This window comes from Mesoplodon bidens, assembly GCF_964165515.1.
Source record: "Mesoplodon bidens genome assembly, chromosome: 2".
Taxonomy (NCBI): Eukaryota; Metazoa; Chordata; class Mammalia; order Artiodactyla; family Ziphiidae; genus Mesoplodon; species Mesoplodon bidens.
In genome coordinates this window covers 49,019,608-49,040,543 of record NC_138177.1, presented here as the reverse complement: position 1 = coordinate 49,040,543, position 20,936 = coordinate 49,019,608, and the positions used below count along the sequence as shown (strand labels likewise).

The following is a 20,936-nucleotide window of genomic DNA, read 5'->3' as shown; positions in this document are numbered from 1 at the left end:
GCAGGTATTGGTGAGGGCAACATTTAGGGTATGATCATGTAAGTCAGTGGAGAAGATAGCAAAAAGGTAGCAAGGGATGGGGCCTAACCCCTTTCATATCAAAGATGCTGGAGTTTTTGCAGGAGGAAGGAGAAGTAGTTTGGAAGCACCTCCATAGACCCTGAGATATGTGGGGTGCAAGAGAAAAAAACACCCTTCACTGTTTTCTTTTCCCTTCATCCTTGCCTGTAGGTAGGGCTGTCGAGGAGGCAGTATCTTCAGGGGACAGCCAGATGTCAGTAGAGCGAGACAGTGAAGGGAATGCTCAGGCAAGCGTTTCAGGATAGGGGGGCATTGACTGGTGGCAGACTGAGTGCCAGAGGATACAGGGGAAAGGTTTAGGAGGGTGGAGAGAGGTGGGAGACGGGATTAAATTAGTAGCTATGCAGAGTGGTTTGGGGATTCTGGTCTATGGGATTATGGATGATATGGGAAGCTAGGACTTGTGATATGAGGCGTGATGGGGCATGTTCTGACATTGTCATTGAGGAAACATGGGCGGTCAGTTAAAGCTACATACAGTCCAGAGTATTTAGCTGGCAAGTATAAGAAGAAAAAGATGAATGAAATGAACTCTTGTATCCTTGAGATGCAGTGCTGTGCCAGGCACATGGCACATATTCATTGATTAAAACTGCATATATTTGATGCTCTGGTGACCGTAATAGGAGCAAGTCATAATCCAGAGCACTGCACACAGTAAGTGCTCTGAATCCTGTGGGTGATGATAATCTCTAAGTACCTTTGATTGCTTAATATGGAAATAGTTTGCACTTTGTCCCTTCTGATGAAAGTCATTCCTGTATTTAGACTGACCAGGGGCTGGAGTGTAGTTGTGTTCTGCCTTAATTAGCAAGGTGTGGACAGGAGGCAGAGGTGGGGATAGGATGGTGACCTGTTCCAAGTTGGAGGTTCAGGACATCCCTGTCCCCTAGCCCCTGCTCCAGACTAAAACCCAGCACCATCACTGCAGGTCCTTCTCTGGAAACTCAGCGCAGAAAAAAGAGTAGCCACATCCTTCCGTTAGAATGAAGATGGCCATACCAGCCCTGGGCTTTTTGCATTCCTTCCTTTTCCCTCTAGGTGCTTTTCCTCCAGAATAAATGATTTCTATTTTTTTACTCCTATTTTTCTAGCCTCTGATCTCATTTGCCTCCTCTTTGTTTCATTGAGTCTGGGGCCACTATCTCTGTCTTTTCTTCCCCAGAATATCCCACAAAATGCTTCCCTCCTGTCCTAACCCCTCCCCCAATACCACTAGATATGAGTCCAAAGCTTTTTCTAAGAGGCCTCTAAAGTTCCCACTGATGTTATGCCCCAGTGTCTGAGGTGACCTGGCCTGGTCTCTGTGTGTCTGAGAGAGTGTCTCTTTGTGTTGGTTGATGAATGGCTGCCCTGTCCTGTCCGGGACCTCAATACCTGGAAGGTAACAGGAGAAAGCCCACTCCCCTCCTTAGGCTCTGCACCTGCTGCTCTCAGCTTTCCTCGGGGGCCACAGGGTGCCCGGGCAGGTAACTCGCTTGCTTGCTAAGCCTTAGAAGAGCAACACTAGGAAGCAGGTCCAGGAGTCCTTCCTGCCCTATCCTCTCTGGACAGAATGGGGCCTGCTGAGAGGCTGCCCAGACTCCATGGCCTTTCCCCCTCATCACCTCTGCTCCATCCCCATCCACCTCATGTTTCTTGCAGGGATTTGGTCTCTCAGTAGAACAATGAGCCTGCTGGGATGCTGTTTCCCTCTGTGACTGAGAGTTTGAACTACAGAATTTCTGGACTGGAAAATATCTCACCCAGTTAGACATCTTCGCCTGTGCCTGTAGACAGAACAGCGTGCAAACCTTCAGGCCAGAGTCACTTTTTGAAAGTGACTCTGTGGTTTTCCTTGATAACACATCCTGGTGTTTCACACTGTAAAACTCAATTCAGTTCAACAAACGTGTATGGAGTGCCTATTTTATTGTTGTTGTTATGTTGCTTCACGTATTATCTCATTAAGATATTTCATTAATCATTTTGGACAGGTAATACACACACAGGGTGCAATATCAGAACTACTGGAGGGTAAACCATGAAATGTGAGTTTCTCTACTTATTCCTGTGTCCCATCCACTCAGATCCACTTCCCAGAAGTGACTACTGTTACCAATGTCTTGTGTATCTCTCTATAGATATTCCACGTATATCTAATTTCACTTAATCTTCGCAGCAGCCTTCTCAGGTGGGTACTGCGAATCCTCTTTGGAAGATGAGGGCACTGTGGCTCAGAAAGGCTAAGTAAAGTGTACAGAGTGTGTTAGTAACAGTGGCAATTCCACTCAAGGTATGTGTGAGTCCAAAGCCCACACAGTTTCTGCTCTAACATGTTCCCAGTCTGCCGTTTCACCCTTCCCTTCCCTTCGCTTCCCTTCCACAGCCATTCTCTCAGCAGGGTTGGCTCGAGAACCTGGGTGTGCAGGGCCCTGTCCTAGGTGCTGAAGGCTCTTGTAGAGGCAGGGGATCACTTGAGCCCCTCCCCTCACCAGGCTCATGGAGGAGCTTGAGGAGGCCGACAAATAACCTGAAGTCTAGTCGAAATTTCACAAACGCTGCTTGGCCACAGAATTTGTATATGGCACTTAAGCAGGCCATTCTCCCTTTCTGACTCTCAGTTTCCCTATCTGTCTGATGGGAATAAGCTTAACCGTCCAATAAACTTAACCCAAAGGGCTGTTGTGAGAATCTAGGGATAATAAATGCAGAAGTTCTTAGAAAGCATACAATCCCAGCATATGGGAAGGAGTTTAGGGGGCTCCTATGGCCAGCGTGGAATTGGGTTGACCAAAAAGTTCATTCGGGTTTTCCACAAGACAGTGCGCAAAAACCCAAATGAACTTTTTAGCCAACCCAATACAAGCGGCTGGGATGTGATAAACTGAAGTAGAGTTATCATCATCTATGTTCTTTATTTCAGGGTTGTCTTTAGCAGGCATAGAGTTAGTCCAGTTGCAGCAGACAGTGACTGGAAGTAAAATGGGGGTAGGGTGTGAGGTTGGCCTAGAATGAGAAACAACACACAAGTGAGCCTTTTCCAGAACATTAGCCTGTAGGGTCTGAGTCTTCAGACCCACCTCCCTCTCTGCACGGTGGACGTTTACCTGCCTTCTACAGGGCCTGTTTCCAGCAGATCAAGGGCTTTTCTACAAGTTCCTTCTGCCCAGAATTCTTCCGGTGCCCCTCCCAGCCCATCTTAACCTAGCTATCTCTTTTTCATCCTTCAGGCCTCCACGTAGATCTCATTTCCTCAGAGAAGGCTTTCTGGACTCCCCAGAGTAGGTTAAGAGCCCCTGCTATTCACCATCCCCACCCTACCCCCAGTGTCTCCTGATTAACTCATATCACGCCAGTCAGTACCCATCTTGTCCACCAGCCTGTCAGCTCCAGGGAAGTGGGCACCGAGCCCATCAGTTCGCCTGTGTAGCCCCAATACCCAGCACAGAGCCTAGCACTTACGGCATGCTAAAGTACTGGTTGAATAAATGTCTGAAGTTAGTCACTCCTACCTTTGGGTTCAAAACTTGCCTCTATCTTGGTATAGCACCAGTTGTGGTTCTATTTTTTTACATGACTGTCTCATCTGAATCTTTTCCCTTTATATTCCTGGTGCCTAGCCCACATTGTGGCACAGGGGTGGTCCTGAACACTGCTTGCTTGCTGAAGGAATGAATGAATGAATTCTTGGCAGGGAGCTGCTTTGAACCAGAGGGCATTTCCTTTGCAGTCAGTTAATGAGCTGTCTTCCCAGGTTGGCCAACAGAAGGCCCAGGAAATGGGGAGCAGGATTAGGCAGGAGCTGATGGGGCTGGAGAGAGAAAGCAAACAGCCTGAGTGCCATCTCCTCCGTGTTATTGTTGCGGTGTAGAGGGCAGGAGATGGCCCCAAGGGAGGGGACTTAGTCATCGAAGGGATCCTCTCCAAGGGCTCTCAAAGTCCTCTCTCACTGAGGTGGGCTTGGATCAGGTGACTGACCCCAGCTGCCCTCGCCTTTCTCCTTGGGGAGGAGGTGAAACGAGCGAAGAGGTAGGGTACTCGGAGATCGCCACCCTCTGGGCTTCTTTTCCCCAGTCTCCCCATCCCCAAGACACCAGCCAGAACTGGGATGAGAGAGGGGTCGGGCCGAGCCGGGCGGCGGGGGAGGGGCGGCGCGGCCAGCCGGCTGGTGTCCTCTGGCGTCTGGAGCCGAGGCCTGGGGCTCACGGCGCCCGCGAAGCGAGGCGAGCCGGAGCTGTGCGGTGAATGCAAAGAGCCGGGCGAGCTCCCAGCCCCGCGCCGCCGACGGCGTCCTCAGCCACAGCCCAATGAGAAGAGAGCAGATAATTTATTCTCTAATCCCGGTTCGGGTGCCGGGCGCTGGCGAGTGGCGGGGGCTGGGGAGGGGGGGAGTCTCCTCTTCTTCTCTTCCCCTCCCGCCGGTAGCCCCCTCCCCGCCCCTGCCGGCTCCCTGCGCGCACACACACACATTTCCTGACAATTAGCGAGCACACCTTGGCCGCGCGGCCTCTGGCGCCGCCGCAGCTTTTGTCTCCCGCCCGCCGGGCTGCGAGGCGCGGGCGCCTGGGCGCGAAGTTGCGGACGCGCTGCTCCGGAATGCCGGCCGCCCGCTGCCGTCGGGGGGCGCGGAGGGCGGGGTGGGGGCGTCGAGCACGCCGACCCCGTGGCTGGGGGGCTGCCAAAGAGAGGAGAAGAGAAAGGAAAAAGTAAGGCAGCGCTGCCCTCTCTTCCTTTGTTATAACCCTGAGTGTGTGCGGGCGTGAGCGCGCGCGGGAGTGTCTGTGCGCGAGTGTGTGCATCTGTGTGTGCGTGCCTGTGTGCGCGCGCGTGTGCAAATGCATGCCTGCGTGTGCGGGTCGGGACCGGCCGGGGGTGGCGGGACCCGAGGGCGCCAGGCTGCTTTGTCCGAAGGGGAGTTGAATCGCGTCCCGGGTCTTTCTAGCTCTGCCCGGAACTCGGGCGAGCGAGGAGGTAGCCGTCCCGCTCTCGCCAGCTTCTCAAAGGACTGAGCTCGGAGTTTGGTGTTAGACAGGCACTGTGCGGGGTGGGGGGCGCGCTGGCCTGGGCCGGGCCCGCGGATGTTGGGGGAGTGGAACCTCCCGCAAAGGATCTGCCCCGACCGCAGGGGGCGCACCAGGGGGTCTCCGGGCACCGAGCGCGGCGCCGACGCCGTTACGTTGCCCCCCGGCCCCGGGGTGGGCGCTCGCGATGGCTACTGCGAGCCCGGGGAAGGGGCGAGGCTGCGAAGGTGGCTCGTGGGGCTATGGAGGGAATGGGAGGCGGCGAGACGAAGTCTGTCTAAATGCCAATTCCCTGAAGTTCAGCGCATCGGTTGTCATTTCATACCTTAATGCATATTTATGCGGCGCCGAAATAGGCTTCATAATTAACTCCCGGAGCATTCGCAGAGGTTAAAGGGACCCCGAAGATTTGTGCATCGATTGGGTACCACGGCGGTGTGTGTATGTGTGTGTGCGCGCGCGCGTGTGTGTGCGTGCGCCCCGTGCGAACCCATTGAGAAGAATAATTATTTTTCTCCACTGGAAGCTACAGCAGAGAATCAGACAAGGAGTGAAGAGAGAGAGAAAGAGATTGGAGAGGGAGAGAGAGAGAGAGAGAGAGAAAGAGACAAAGGAAGTGAGTGCGAGAGAGGAGACGGCTTAGCATCCGAACTGTGAGTACTGAGCGAAAACAAATAGGCCGAAAGTGCCGCAAACCTCTGGGCCGGGTTGAGGGCCGAGCGGCTGAGGACCCTCCTCTTCGCCGGGGGTGGTTTGGCTGGGCGATGAGGTGTCCTTGAGCCTTGGGCGGACCCCAGGATGCGGGTTCAGGCACTCACCTGAAAGCCAGCTCTGACAAGCCTCGGGCTGCGTCAACCTGCCGCCCCAGGTCCGCCGAAGGGAAGCCCCCCACTCCGACCCCATTGTCTTTGTTCCCTGTAAAGGTTTTTGCTGCTGGTGGGATTCAGGGGGGGAGTGTGAGAGGGAGCTAGAGCCCTGGTTCAGGAGGGAGCCGAGTCTCCCTCTCCCGGCTGGGAGAAACCCGCTTTGGGTGCCTCCCCGCTTTCCTTTACCCCGTGGTATGGGGTGGGACGGAGAAGGGGCTATAAACGAGGCGGGGATTAGGACTTTGTGACACCTGTGCATTTGCTTGGCACTAAGACAGGAAAAGCAGAGGTGTCCGGTACCCCTGGGGCAGAAGTCCTCAGGAGCCAGCTTGGGAGGCTGGAGAAGCCATTTCCTTGGGCAAAACCATCAACTCTTAGCCCTAGGTCCTTCTCTCACCTCCTTCCTCAACCTAGGGCCCTGGCATCCTTAGAGGGGCTGGAGCTGGAGGCGAGCCAGGAAGCAGGAACGCTGGCCTGGGTGGGGGTGGGGGAGGCAGCTATGGAGAGGATGGCTGCTCCCTTTCCTGAGAAAGTGTCCGTGACAGGGTGCCCCTAGGGAACCTGGCTGGCCACCAGCCCCTGCCTCTACCAAACTGGTCAGGAGAGGGCGCCTGGGGCTGGAGGGAGAGCCCTCCCTTCCTGACCGACATTCCACAGCCTTCTTTTGGAAGCACTAGTATCCTGCTCATCTCTCAACCCTCATTGACAAATTCTTCTTCAGGTTTGAATTTACTTTTTCCTGGTGGTTTTTCAATGTACCTTCATCTGCCAGTGAACAACCTAGCCCAACTTAAGTAAGCCTTAATCTGACTTTGGAGAGAAATTCGGCTCTTCTGAGGCCGAGATGGGAGCCCCAGGATCAGAAAGCTCTGAATTGGTTGTCCTCTAAGAAGCCCCCTTGGGGAGCAGTTTTGGTGGCCTGCAAACCCTGGTTACATCCTCCAGGAGGACACAGCTGGGGCTTGGGGCTGGGAACCGCTTCTGTCTCTGTCACTCAGTTCCAACTCCCGATCGCCCCATGGGCCCTGATACAGTCAGGAGAAAGAGGAAGATCTACCTTACACACACACACACACACACACACACAGAGAATACCCAGCTGAGGCCACTCTCCTAAAGGCATGAAGAGGAAGGACTGACCATCAAATAGGGGGGAGGGCAAGTTCAGTTTAACCCCCAAAAGGCATTGTGAAGGTTCTTGTTGGTGGGGAAGACCAGGGGCAGGGCGGTAGGACTGCTCTGAATGCAATCATGTACATCCATATCTAGGCCTGTCTTGCCACAGGACTGCCTGCTTGGTGGCCGTGCCTTAGTGAGTGCTGTCCCCCAGTGTCCAGCACAGTGCCTGTCCCATTGTATATGCTCAGTGCATGTTTGCTAAATGAGGGGCTGCCCGAAGACCTTCTCCCCACCCTTGATCTCTGCTTGCCTCCTCCTTTGAGAGGTACTCCACTGGGGCTTGGAAGAGCCCAGCTGTGTAATTCTTCAGACTGGACCACAGTTGCCCTATGTGAGTTGAGAAGGGCATAGGAGAAAAGGGGTCAAGGGAGGAACAGGGCCTGGGCAACGCACTAGAACCTTTTGACATTAACAAACTGCTCAGGTTGAAATGAATGAGAGTTTGCCAATGACCCGTGTTATTGTATTTTTCTTTAACAGCTTGACTGCTCTGAGAGGCAAAACTGTGGCCGGGGTCCTGTGCTTGGGGAGGCTGGATTCTGGTGACACAGCGCTTCCCTGTGTTCTCCCTCTCACAGCCCAGCACTGGAGCTTAGTAGAGATCAGATGCAGGCACTGGAGGTGTTAAGCCTGTAGGCACCACCTCCTGCCCCCAGCTTCTGCCCAGTCTCTCTCCTTCCCTAGTCTCTCTCTGCCTTCATTGCCTGAGGCTATCACCAGGCCTCCCTTCTCCTTCCTTAAGAGCCCAGGGACCCTGCCGCCAGGCAAGGAGCTCTCTCTGTTTGCCTGAGAAGGCTCAGAACTGAGGCTCCTGAGACAACTAGAAAAAGCCTTTGGGAAAAAGAAAATTCCTGCCTGACCTCTCTGCTTTCTTGCTCAGTGGAGCAGCACCCCCTGTGCCCTGCCCCCCTCCCGGAGTGGGGCTGGGGCTCCTAAGTCAGTGACTGAGCAGGAACCTGAGCTGATCATACTTTGAAGTAGAGATGGAGCTGGGAAACAGGAAATTTGAGCCATGGGAAAGGCTACTACCTAGGGGTCCAGAAATAGGATGGTCATCCTGCTCTTGGTGGCAAGCATACCACTGGTCTGGCTCAGGTCTGGAGGACAATATATGGGAGACTTTCAGGTCCATCTGGAACTAGTCTTCTCCTGGGTCAGTTCTGCGCCAGGGACTGCAACAGTCCAATTGCAACTCCAAATCTGGAGGCCTATTTAGGATAGAGGCAGCAGAATCAAACCCCCTAAGACTCCTCTGAAGTTTCAACAGTACTTCACCCCCCATCCTCTGTGGGTGGAGTCAGATGCCAGGGTGTGTTTCCTACCCACAACCTGCTCCAGTACAAGGACCCTCCTCCCAGAGAGTACAGGCATGAGGGCACTCCCGGCACACACAAAGCCTGAAATATGGGGCAACCTAGATATCTCTTGCCCTTGTTTCCAGGCTTCATCATTCATTCATTCATTCATTCAACAAATCCATAACCATATCATTCAACCAACATCCTTATAATAGTGGATATGCTTCCGGTTTACTCTCTTCCAGGTGAGAGTGAGTGCCTCCTTTTCAGTACCTTCCTAATGTCCCGATTTGTTGCCACTATGGACAAAGAGGCAGGGCTGCTGGGCTCCACGCTGCCCCCCAAAAGTCTATGAAAAGCTCTGAGAGGAGAAGTCAGCTCCAATGTAGATTCATTGTCTTGGAGTTGACAGGACGTAAGTTTTGCTCTAACTTACTTCCAGGTGCAAAAATCCCTTCCACACTAGTGTTCTATTTCTGAGCACCTGCTGTGTGCCTGGCCTTGGTCTGAGAAGTGGTTGTACACCCTGTGTTTGACATCCTTCGGTGGCAGGGAGCACACTGGCCCGCACTGGAGCAGTTCTAGTTTTCCATTCCTTTCTCAGGCTGAGCCCAGTCTGCGCCCCTCGCCCCTTCCTCTGTGGCTTTGTCTCTGGAGAGTGAGTGTCTCACCAGCCCCGTCCCCACTCCTCTCCTTGCAAAAGAGTGTGTTCCCCAGCTGGCTTACCTTCAGCTTGGAACCATCTGCAGCCCCAGTGCCCTGATGTAGGCTGAGATCCAGGGTGACTGTGTGCCCTCGAAGGGAATGGTGGGACCGAGGGCTTCCAGAACGGGAGCTGCTGCAGCCTATTCCCCAGTGAAACAGCCTTCAGTTTCCAGGCTGGACTTCTGTTCTCTGGCATGTGTGGGCATCAAGGAACTTATTAGTGGAGAGGGGACAGCGCACCTGCAGGGCCCCAGGGTGTCTGCTCTCCAGTCAGGCAGACAACCCTGAGGGGAGGGCAGGAGGTCAGGAATACGTCAGGTCTGCTTTCACGAGCCATCAGCCACCAGCCGGCTCCCCCATCCCTCTCTGCTTCCTCCTGTTCTGCCTGTTTTCCACTGCACTCCTCCACTTTCCTCGTGGTCAGCATTCTTCCTTTGCCAGCTCTCTCCTTTCTCTCTCTCTGCCTTCTCCTGCCCTCTTCTCTAAGAGCAAAATGCCCACCGAGCCTCTGCAAGCCTCAGTTTTCTCATCTACCAAATGGGAATAATAATGATAGTGTTTGCATTAACTTAGTGATTATAAATAACAGGGGCCTAGCATGTGCATGACACATAGTTTTCACTCAATGAAATATTAGTTCCTTTCCCTTTTTCTCCTATATCACTTCCTTTCCTCTTTCACAATTTCTCTCAGCGTCTCTGTTCTGTCTCTCCCAGTTGTCTCCTCCCCTCCTCTGTTCTGTCTCCAACCTCCATTTACTCCCTCTTATTTCCACCCCCACCCCCCAATTCCTGCCACAGGCTGGTGGCTGGGCCCAGGCTGTGCTGACAACAGCAGCAGGGCTGGAAGTGTTGTCTCGGCTTCTCATTAGAGGCCCAAGAATGTGTGGAGTCATGAGGGACAATGGGAGCCAGCAGCAGGAAGAATGGGGCCTCTGTCAGGGCAGGAGAAGTTTCCCAAATCCTCAGCTCAGCTGAATGGGAGTACCTGGGGGCCAGGGAGGGGTGGAAACTCCCAGAGGTGGAGAGGTGGCCACAGGTGGTAGGCATGGGGGACCTGGCAGAGCTCTCTGGGGTCACTAGCATGGGGATTCTTAGCATTTGTTGGCTTTTCCAGGGAGAGCTCAGACCTCAGATGTGACTGTCTCTTTCCCTGGAGTGGTCTCTCCTGGGGAACAGGACCAGGGAAGCCAGAGAGAGGTCATACCAGTGACCCTGTGGGGTGGCCTATATGCACTGCTCCTTGAGCTGCCTGAGCCCCACCCAGTCCTCACCCTCAGGAGAGCTGCAGAAGGCTCAGAGGCAGCCACAGAGGAGACAGGAACTGGGGGGGCGGGTGTTGGTCCTAGCTTGAGAGGGTGAATCCTTGGGGTTCTCACCAAGTGGTGGCCTTTCACTAGAAAGCAGATTCTCAGGACTGGAGGAAGCAGAAAAGGAGGTGAGGCCTAGTGACCTCTTTGCCTTACTCCACATTCCAAGGAGGTCTTGGACAGGCGAATACCTGAGACTTGATAGCTGTTCTTGCCCCTCACCCTCCAGTGCTTCTGGCCCCAGAAACATCGTGGAGAGAGGCTGCCCCGCTCTGGAGCTTCCCTGGGCTTGTCAGGTGGGCTGGAGCTGGCAGGCAGGCTGAGCCTTTCCTGTGCTCAGTGCCCGGAAGCCAGGATTGGATCCCAGCTTCGGCCAGGAATCCGAGGGAAGGACCAGACCGGTTGGTCTGAGGATCTTCGAAATAGAAGGCGGGGCCGAGTGCGGGAGCAGGGGATGTGGAGGGACACAGAGTGGGGGGCAGGGGGGAGTGTAGAGGGGAGCTAGGCCTGCAGAGATGGGGAGGGGCAGTCAGGCAGAAGAGGGGGCCTCCAGGGAGCCGCCTCAGGTCTCCTGCCAAAAATTAAACCATAAAAACGCTGGAGGGGAGCAGCAGGGGAAGGAAGGAGAGAAAAGAGATGGGGAGGGAGGGAGGAGACAAAACAGCCCCTCCACACCAATAGCCCAGCAGGGGGATGTGAGTAATACATGGCTGGTTCAGAGGGAGTGAGATCAAAAGCGAGTAGATACAAGAGGTTTGTGCTTCACCAACCAGACAGCCAGAGGCTCAATGAGACCTTTGTTACCCAGGCCCAAGTCAGGGTTGAAGGAATACCTGACCTCCCCTGCCTGCCCGGCCTGCCCTCACCCACCGGCTACCGGCTGGGGGAGGGGCGGCCAGGTCTTCACTAGTGAGTCAAGTTGAGTTGGGCACAGCTCAGACCAGGCCAGTGGTGGGCGGGAAGCGGGAGGAGGCCTGCCCTCTCAGGGCTGGGCCTGGAGCTTCTGGGGGTAAGTGGAGGAGTGAGTGGCTGCCTGGAAGTCAGGAAGTGGCTCTGCGGGAATGTGAGGGAGACCGCGAGGGAGAGGGGCCCTCGCTGGGCCCACCAGGTGAGCAGCCCCTTGGACCCCCGCCCAGAGCCCAGCGTCCCTTGGGAGGGGACTGTGGTCATTCTGCTTGGAGCCCACGGTTTTTTACAAGTCCTGAGTCTGGGGTTTGGGGACCCATGGGAGAGGAAGGGAAGGAAAACCAAAGGCTTCTGGGGTTGGGGGCTGATGACCCAAAGTTCAGGTGGGAAGTTTGGCCCTAAGTTTGGGCAAGACTGGGGTGTGCTGTGTGGTGTTGCTGGGGAGTGTGCATGGCCCAGTTGAAGGAGGTTGCTCCAGCCAGGGTCCTGCAGAGATCCAGGGCCTCTGAGCCGTGGGGGGAGGGCTCAGGTGGGGATTGCAGCTGCTCCCTGGCAGAGCTGGGGCCTGATCTGGTCCTAAGGCCTCTTACCGTTCTGTTGGGGGTCCCTGAGAGAGGTCAAGGCCATGTGCAGGGATCTGAATCCCCTGGGGCTTCCCTGAACTCCTTTTCTCTGAGGCTGATGCATGCCCACAACTGACGCATCACAGGAGAGGGAATAAAGAGACAGTACTTGTGCTTAGAGCACATCTTTCCCAGGGTCCTGAGACCTTGGTTCACCTCGACTCAGCTCTTCACCCTAGTCCTAGAGGTGCCTGTACCAACCACCATATCCTGCCGATGAGGGAGGCGGAGCGCCAAGAGCCCCCCCACCCCCACCACCACGGCATCGCCCAGGGATGGCTCCAAAGCTGGCTGCCCTCAGCTGGTGGGGATTTCAAGGTCAGGCCCTTTTCCTGCCTCCACTTAGGTCTGAAGACAGAGATCCTTCCGACCACTCCTGCCCTTGTGTCATGCAAGAATGGGTGCAGTTGGTAGCCACCTGGACTAGTCTAGGAAGTGCAGGCCAACCCCCAGCCTTGGGGGTCCTCAGGAAACTCGTTCACCCCTCTAAGCCCAGGCCTTCCTCGGCCCTCTTTGCTTCCTGTGGCTGGACTAGAAAGGGTTAAGCTTTGTAAGGACAGAGCCTAATATGGGGCCGGTCTTGGGCACCAGCAGCAAGAAGCTTTGAAAAGATCCGGCCTTATTCTCTAGAGGAGGAGGTAGTTAAGGACCCTGGGCGGGGGGCTGGAGGCTAATCAAGGAAATTTGAGGAGGTCCTTTATGGCCAGGAAGCCACCCCTCCTCATATCCCAGAGTGAGGCCCATTGTGCGGGGCTTTTGTAGGGCAAGAACTGGAAACTCATTATTGCGATGGCTTTAATGCTTCAGGGGCCCGGGCAGGTGGTGGGGGATGGTAAGAGAATGTGACCTGGGGGGCCGGGTACTTCCAGGGAGGCAGTGTGGGTGTGTGGGTGGGGTTGGTGGGAAGGTGAGTGAGGGCTCCCCAGGTACCCCCAGCTCCCTGCATCCTTTTGAGATTCCTGCCGCTGGACCCCCTCAGCTCTGCTGTGGCCTATGGCTTTTCATTCCTATGTGATTACTGTTCCAAACTCATGTAGGGCTAAAAGCCATGGGCTACAGTGAGGGGCGCGCTCCTACTCCTGCAGCACCTGCATCTCCCCCCAGGACCAGGCTAGGAGGCAGCCACAAAGGGGGCTCCGCTTGGGGGCTGTGCATGCAGGGGATCTGGTAACCCGGGATCGCGGTTAGGCTGTGTGACCTTGGCCAAGTCACTTCCCCTCTCTGGACTTGGTCTCTCACTCTGAGATGAAGAGGCTGGATGAGTGATTCCAGAGGGAAATTCCCTTAGGATGGAGGGAAACATTCAGGGGGTGCTGGGATTTCTGAGTTGGTTCCTTTCCCCTTGCCAAGTTACTGAGGTGTGTCTTGTATCAGAGCTTTGGGGGCTGGAGTCAGGGGCACTGGACCACACAGCACTGCACTCAGGCCTTTGCTCGGTGCCTCCCGGACAGCCTCTGCTTCTCGGCCTTGCTCACGTCTCTGTGGTCAGCTCGGAATCCTCAACCTTTTTCTGTGTGAGAGAGACCTTGGGACTTCTCAGTGGCTGAAATGAGAGAGCTCAGGCAACAGAGTGAAACTAGGAAGGCAGCTGTTCCCCATGGGCTGCAAGTTGGAGCCCAGGGTCCCCAGCCTCTGGTCTGCTGCCCAGTCCCGGCATTTGCCTCCCTCCTTCTGGGTCTGTGAATGGTACCTGCTCTCCCTATTCCTGCCTGCCTGCCACTCACCTGGCCGAGCTCCCCATGCCTATTTCTGCTCTCACGTTTAAATCTGCCTAACTCCATCCCAGCCATCCTGGAAGCCTCTAGCAGATGCAAATAAGGCAGTCTGGCTAGAGCAGCCGAGGAACAACCCTCGCCTCCCCTTTCCTTCCAGCCCCCCGTCTGCCTAAGACCACTGAAGAATCAGAGGGTACTATATTTGGTATTGAGAATCAGAAGGCGAGTTACTTAGAATGTCTCAGAGCTCTTAATTTCCCCCGCCGACATTTACCAGGCATGATTCGATCTGTCTCACCTGTACTAACTCATCTAATCCTGGAAACAGCCCTATGAAAAGGATACTATCATTATCCCATTTTACTTATGGGAAATCCGAGGCACAAGGGGGCTAAGAAACTGGCCCAAGTTCATATGGTTAGAAAGAGGCAGGGCTGGAATTCGAATCTGTGCTCTTGCCACGTCATGCTGGGTGTTGGGAGAGCCAACAGGCAGATGCATGGGAAAGTGCTGTTCTCACACCAGGGCCTCTTCTCCCCAGGTCTCTATTGATGTATGTCCACAAATGGCCCTGTGGTCCAACTCTAATCACCCTTTGTCCATCACAGGTCTTCCTTTTCCAGCAGGAGCAGAGGGGGGAAAATGAAAACAATAGGAGAAGCAAAGAGCCTGAGCCAGCTGGCTTTTCGCTGGGGCTCATCCAAGCCACTTCCCCTCTTGCCCCAGCTTAGATGGTGCAAGAACAGGGATGAGAATTTGCCAGGGTTTCCCCACTTTCCCTCTGGGTTCTCTTGGCCAGAGATCAGAGGTGGCTGGTACCTTCCCCCACCTCCCTCCTTGTCCCGCTGCCCACTCCTGCTCAGAATGAGCCTATCCTATTCCTACAAGGACATCCAGGCACCTGATTTGCTCCCCTTAGCTCCCCAAGTCCTAACTGAAAATCAGGTTGAAGCAGTGCCCCCTTCCTGCCTACAGCTGAGTCCCTTCCAGGAATCCTGTTGCACAATTTGCCAGGAAGGCCCCGGCACTGGGCTGGGCCTGGGAAGAAGGGGACAGATGACCCCTTCAAGGATTATTATTTCTCTGTGAAGCTCCAGCAAGGCAAGGCTCTCAGTAGGGGTTGCTGGGTAAATGTTTGTTGAATAAATTGTGAACTGGGAGAACAGGTGGCTGGGGTAAAAGCAGTCAGCTGCCGCAAGCAGGGGCACAAGACCAAGCCCACAACTCACCTGAGACAGTCCTACCTTGCTGCGCCTGGGCCTGGGGTGCTTCTGGGGTTAAAAAGTTGCAGCTCCTTTCTCTTCTTTGACTCTGCCCACTGGGGCAGGCCTAGAGGAGATATGCAGTTATATATTTCACATAATTGTTGAACTGAATTGAATAGGCAAGCTGTCCTCATGCCCCCTCCCGGAGGATTCACAGAGGGCTGCGTATATCCTGTCACCTGCCTGCAGACAGCTGAAACCTAAAATATTCTGAGCCATCTAAGTCTTTTTCACAGTCTTCAGAGATACCCAGCATAAGGCCTCCTTTAGGAGAGTGGGCCCGTGTTTCACACTGCTGTGATTCGAGTGAATCTCTCTGGTTGTATTCGTCCCATGGAAATGGAGTTGGACTGCTAAAACTCTGCTTTCTAAATGCAAAGACTATTGAAAAAAATCTCTATCCCATCTTTAGAAGGGGATGGCACTAACGTTTGACTTCTGGGGCCCTTATAGCACTGATGGTCTGGACCACCACGTCACCATGTCAAGCTGATGACCCCAGTCATGCTTGTGATGACCCTTGTGACGGGCCAGCCTCAGACAAGCAGGCCTGGAAGACCCTGGAAGCCAGGGTAAAGACATTTCAAGACTTTTAGTGTTTTGACCCCTTGAGCTCCCAAGGCCCCCATGTCCCCCAGAACCACTGGTAAATGTGAGGCTGCCCTTGTACTTTTGAAAGGTGAGGGCAGTTTCCCTCTTTCTCCATAAGTGGGCAAGCAAGAAAAGGGGGGAGGATTGGCTTAGGCAAGCCATCAAAGGCAGATGGGACCTTGGCTCCAGATTCCAGGCACTCAGTAAGCCAGAGGCTGGAACTCAGTCTCAAGCAGGCCAAGAAGGAGTTAATCTCCAAGGAGAACTGGGCTTCTCCCAGACTGGAAGCCTGTGCCCAGTTTTGCTGCTGCCAACCCTGGGAAGAAGGCCTGGGATCTGTAGTTTGTGCCACCACCCACCCCTGGCCTGCCTGTTTATCAACACAGTGTTGGAGACTACAGTTCCCAGAAACCTACCGAGGCCAGGCTTTGGGGAAAGGGGTGGGGTGTGAGGCTCCGAGGAGGCCCGAGGGAGAGGGAGAGGGGAGGAGGTGGGGAGAGAAAACCCAATTCACTCGCTTTTTAATTCTTTCTCCTGGTGTGTCTGCTCCACCGCCGGAGCTAATCCCCCAAATCCGGTCTCCTAAACCGCAGCTGCTTCCCTTCGCAGTGATGAATGGCTCGGGGAGGGAAGGTGAATTCATATTTTAATTACTGAGGCGCGGTGCTAAGGGAAGCTGGGGAGGGGGCGGGGGCTCAGCATTGTCCTCGAGGCTGAGGGCACCCCTCCTCTCTGGGTCACTTCTCTTTTGCCCTTTACCTGAGGTGGCGGTGGGGCAGAGTGAAGATGGGAGGGCCTTGCTGGAAGCTACTCTGCTTCGGGAGGTGAGGGGATTGGGGTGGGGGGCAGGGGAAGGAATATGTCCCTTTTTTGTCTGTCAGAGAATTCCAGGCTTGTCCCAACACTTGTAAATATCTCCCTATCTTTCCAACCCCTACTGCCGCCCACGTTGATGAAGGACGTTGCCAAAATTTGAGACACCTAGGAGTCTGTGGTCTGCAAGCCTGGAACCCCAGCTTCTTCCTTACCTTAGTTTCTAGCCAGCCCTGACTCCCTTCTTCCTCTTGGTTCTTCCACCATTCAAGCAGTCTCTGACCCACTGCCCCATTTTTGCTGAAGGGGCTAGAATCGGAGGACCCTGGAGGGTGCCTGCAGGGTCCTCTAAGAGAGGAGAAGTGGGGGTGAGAGGCTTGGGGAGGGGGCAGCAGGGAGGCTGGGGAAACTCCTGGTGGCTGGGGATGATGCTCTGTGGCTTGGCAGCGCTTCTGCTTGACCCCCACAAAGCGGACCGGCAGAGGATATTTAATGCCCCCGTACCCCACACCATCTCATCTGGACCTGAGCTGGGGCCAGGCCAGAGAGGAGGATGCGAAAGAAACCAGGGCCAACAGCTTGCAGTCAGATGCAGCCAACCGTGGGACAGCAGCCGTTTGTCCAGTGTTCACCTCCCTTTCCTTCCTATTCTGGGTTTTGGGGGACTGTTTTTCAAATCCTTAGCCCCTCCTGGGCATGGAAATTAAGGTTAGAGGGGAAAGCTGCAGAGTGGGAGGGGAAGTTTCCATAGCGAGCACGGACCACGGATGAGCCGGGGCGGGGGGGGCGGGGGGCAGTGGGGAGTGCCCCCAGTCAGTCCACTGGCTTCACTGAGACTCCCAGACTGTTCATATCAAACATTCAGACCCCTTTCCCCTCAAGTAGAAACAGTTAGAGGAGGTTCTTCAGGATCTGACTTCTCCAGGGAGACCCCCAGCTAGTGTGAAGAGAATAAGGCAGGGGGCACAGAGCAGAGAGAGGAGCAGAGACCACAGCCCAGGCAAAGGGGGTCCCCAGGTTCCTGCTGGTAGGGCAGAGGGATTCTGAGGGAGAAGGAAGGGGGCTCACAGCAGGCCTGAAAGTGGGATGGGGCTCTCTGCCCCAGGTCTGTCCAGTGCAGGGGCTGACCCAGGGACCTGTGTGCCACCAGGGCTTGGAGTCGTGCACCTTGCGGTGAAGACCCCGTCACTCCCGTCACTCCCTGGTAGAGAGTCGGAGGATAGCCAGGCACTTCAGATCAAAGACCTGAGCTCCCCTGGGTATACTCTCTGCCCTTAGAAACAAGGACCCAGCACTGCCAGTGAGGCAGTTGGCTTTCAGATACACCTCTCAGATACACCTCGGGAGCCAGGTTGCAGCCCGGTTGCAGCCCGCAGCCCAGCTTTGAGCGGCTTCACTTAAACCTCCTCTCCTCTGATGTGTAGGTCCTGGTTCCTTCTCCCAGCCCCCACCGTCCTCACAGTGAACAGAAAACTCTCGGCACGTTCTCATCTTTCCCAAAGGATCCCTGGGAGGCACAGTCACTGGCCTGGCAAGGGAGAGGGGAATGTAGGGGGTGTTTTTGTGTACATTTTGCTGTTTTTAAGAAAGCAGGCATTGGATGGGAAGTAGGGTGGGGACGGAAGAGGATCTCTGAACCCTGGGACCAGAGACTGTGAGGGTGGTGATGGGGGAGGGATGGTCACAGCTACCTGCTGGACTTGCTTTAATTGTGAATTCCTTCCCCGGATCAAACGTGTTGTGCCTACTGATTCCTCCCCAAATACTTTTCCTGTACTTGTGGGAATGCTTTGTCGATAGTACCCTTGATATACCCCACCTCCTGCAGCAAAGAAAGCGTATGCGTTAACAATTACTGATCACAAGGAAACCCACGGCCCGCCCTCCCTTCTTCCTAATCAGGCTAGGATTCCTAGTGCCCTTTCAGCCCCTTAGCTTTGGGGTCTAAGTGTTAAACCTTGATTAATCTCCTGGAACCCTGAAATGAGGAAATGAAGGCCCAGAGAGGCACAGTCACTTGCCTAGGGTGACACAGCATGCCAGCGTCAGAGCCAAGAATAGAACCCAGGCCACCTAAGCCCCCGTTAAGATCCCCGTCTTTCTCTAGGTTTGTCACGGGAGGGATCCAGAGATAGCTTCAGTGGATAGATCTAGAAATATAGTAGTTGTGTCTTGGCTCTGTCTATATATATCCTGGAGATTGCTCTCTGCTCTCTATATATACTCCAGGAGAGTGGGTGTGTGGATGGTGCTAGAAAGCGGGTATTTAAATAACCAGTCTACCTACCCATGCTGACTCAAGCTGGGCTTCCTGCCCACCCAGCTGGCCATTGGAAATGCATTGCACCTATTAATTACAGTCATTAGCTGGATTACCAGGACACTGAGAGGGGGAGGGAGGGGAGAATCCTGACAGGACCCACTCCACTGTGGGCACTGTGCTTGGTGAGGGCCTACCAGCTGGGCCCTCTGCTCTGCCTGGAGAAACATGAAGGAAGTTTGTCCAAAGGAACCAGGTTGGCCAGGCCTGTGGAACTATCCAGAGAGCCACCAGCCGGGCCCTGCCAAGTTCCTCAAAGACAATGGAAGCACTTTGCAGGTGTGCCTAGCATCTGGGGCATTGGACACTATGCAATCTCTATTTGCACAGAGGGGCTGGGAGGGGGGTCTCTTTGTAGGAGGGGCTGGGCCAGGGACATGGCTCATGCTTCCTTATTCCAAATCCCTTCCTCTCAGCATCTGGGCTGTCCCTGGTGTTCTCCCCAGAGAGACGAGTGATCAAACCAGGCCCAGGATGCAGGCGTGACCTCAGTGCAGTGTGCTTTCTTTTGTCCCAGCGGCCCTGCTGGAGCTGACTTGAATGGATTTCTGCTCCCTCCAGGGCAGGCCCAGGGGCAGAGGAAGGGCAGAGAAGTGAGCTGGAGGCATCTGCGGATGGCTGAGGCCAAGGAGACCTCAGTGAGTGTCTGGAGAAAGGGACGCTTTCACAGACTGAGAGCTGGTCTTCTGAAGCCCCCTCCCATGCCGCAGATACCAGAGGGGCCCCTGCTTCCTGTGATGAGGGTCGTGTCAGCCAGAGGTGGGGGACAACACGCCCAGCTGGGGTAAATCTAGCCTCAGCCCCTACCTCAGACTGACTTTTGTGCCAGGGAAGAAAGCATACCCTTACCCTTATATTCTTACCCCCCAACCCCTCTGCCCAGCCTAGGTGCTCAATAAAATAGCCTGTTGGCTAAAAGAACTCTGTGCTGTCTGTTCTCTATTGAGGAGGATGGGGATTTGTATTGCCCGGAGTGGTCAAAGGAAGTGCTTTATGTTCCCTATAGATTTCCCTGAGGGTTTCAGACGAATTGGGGCTGTTAGGGAAGGGAGGAATCTGAGACTCAGTTCCAGGTGTCAGGGTAGAGGCTGTGCTGGATGAGGGACTTCCTTCAAGGTCCCCAAAGTCCCACACTTGGATTATCGGACTGTGTGATCTAAAGGTTCCAGTGGGAACCCGCCACCTCTAACCTGTGCAAGGTGGCACAAGACAGAGCTTATTTTGAGCTGGCTTGCTTCCTGTTCCCAAGCATAGGTGTGTGGTGACGAGGGGAGGCAGGGGGGCGGGAGGGGGACAAAGGTGGCCACAGCCGGGGCCTTCTCTTCTCTACCCTGGACTCACCCAGGCTCCAATTTGCGGAATGACATCAACTCCACCGAGACCGGGAAACACTGAGGTTTCAAAGAGGCCTTTGTTTGGTGGCGCGCCCGGTCCGCCAGCGGTGTGAGAGGTCTAGCGGGGCCTGGGCAGCCTCAGGAGGGCTCCAGGATGTTAACCCCAGCTTGCTTCTCTCTCCTGCCTTTCTCCTGCCCCCTCTTCCTCCTCTGCCTTTCCCTGCAGATCTTCTCTGGTGAGCAGCCCCCAGCCTGGCCCAGGGCATGCCCCAGTTCACTTTCGCTTGCTTCTGTGGTCTCCACGGTTTCTGCAAGATGAAGAGGAAGAAGGAGGAAGTTCACAGAGAGCGGGAAACGGCGGTGTGAGCGGAACCAGGGCCCCTTCTTCAGCCTCCAGCAGGTCCTAGGCCTGAGGCGCCTGCTTCTGTCTGAGGCTTGGAGCAGGAAGTTTCCATCTGGCCAGGGCTCTTCTCAGGCGACCCGACCACCTGACCCCGTCTAACCTGCGAGCATCAGCCTCCTGTGTGCCCTGGCCTCCTCCTGCCCCTGGGTTTCCAATCCTGAGACCTCCCTGGAGAGAGGCCCCAGTCACACCAGGGGAAGCCCAGGACCTGCCGTGTGCCTTCCAGAGACAGAAGCCCCAGGGAGGCCCCAGGAACGGAGCTTCTTCCTGTCCTGAGGTCCGGAGGGTTCTGGGACTCTGCTCAGGGTAACCTCTCCCATGAGGGACACGCCGCCTTGGGCCAGGGGAGCTGTTGCTAAATGGGAAACTGGCTGCTCTGCCAGAGAAACTCCCAGCAGCCTTGACCGTGGCAGAGGCCTCAGGCAGGTAGACGTGTGAGACAGACCCACTCCAAGCCCAGGATGGAGTCTCTCCTGGGATGCCAGGACCTGAGGCGGAAGCCTCCACAGAGCCCAGAGCCGAGTC

The 20,936-nt window shown here is 55.1% G+C and overlaps 1 protein-coding gene across 2 annotated transcripts; it reads left to right on the top strand.

Annotated features, from left to right (window-relative positions):
* Positions 1–11,468: 11,468 nt before the first annotated feature.
* Positions 11,469–20,374, top strand: BLACAT1 (BLACAT1 overlapping LEMD1 locus; the record flags this gene model as incomplete). Of its 2 annotated transcripts, none has more annotated exons than XR_014015036.1 (2): positions 11,469–11,549; positions 19,236–19,551. XR_014015036.1 is itself a non-coding variant. In XM_081223983.1 (2 exons), the coding sequence occupies exon 2, from the start codon at positions 20,273–20,275 to the stop codon at positions 20,372–20,374; it is 102 nt and encodes a 33-aa protein (XP_081080109.1). In that variant the 5' UTR covers positions 11,504–11,549; positions 20,235–20,272. The 2 variants fall into 2 exon arrangements, 1 of the variants encoding a protein (XP_081080109.1); XM_081223983.1 differs by lacking the exon at positions 19,236–19,551 and adding an exon at positions 20,235–20,374 and having other exon boundaries at positions 11,504–11,549.
* Between the last annotated feature and the right edge of the window lie 562 nt (positions 20,375–20,936).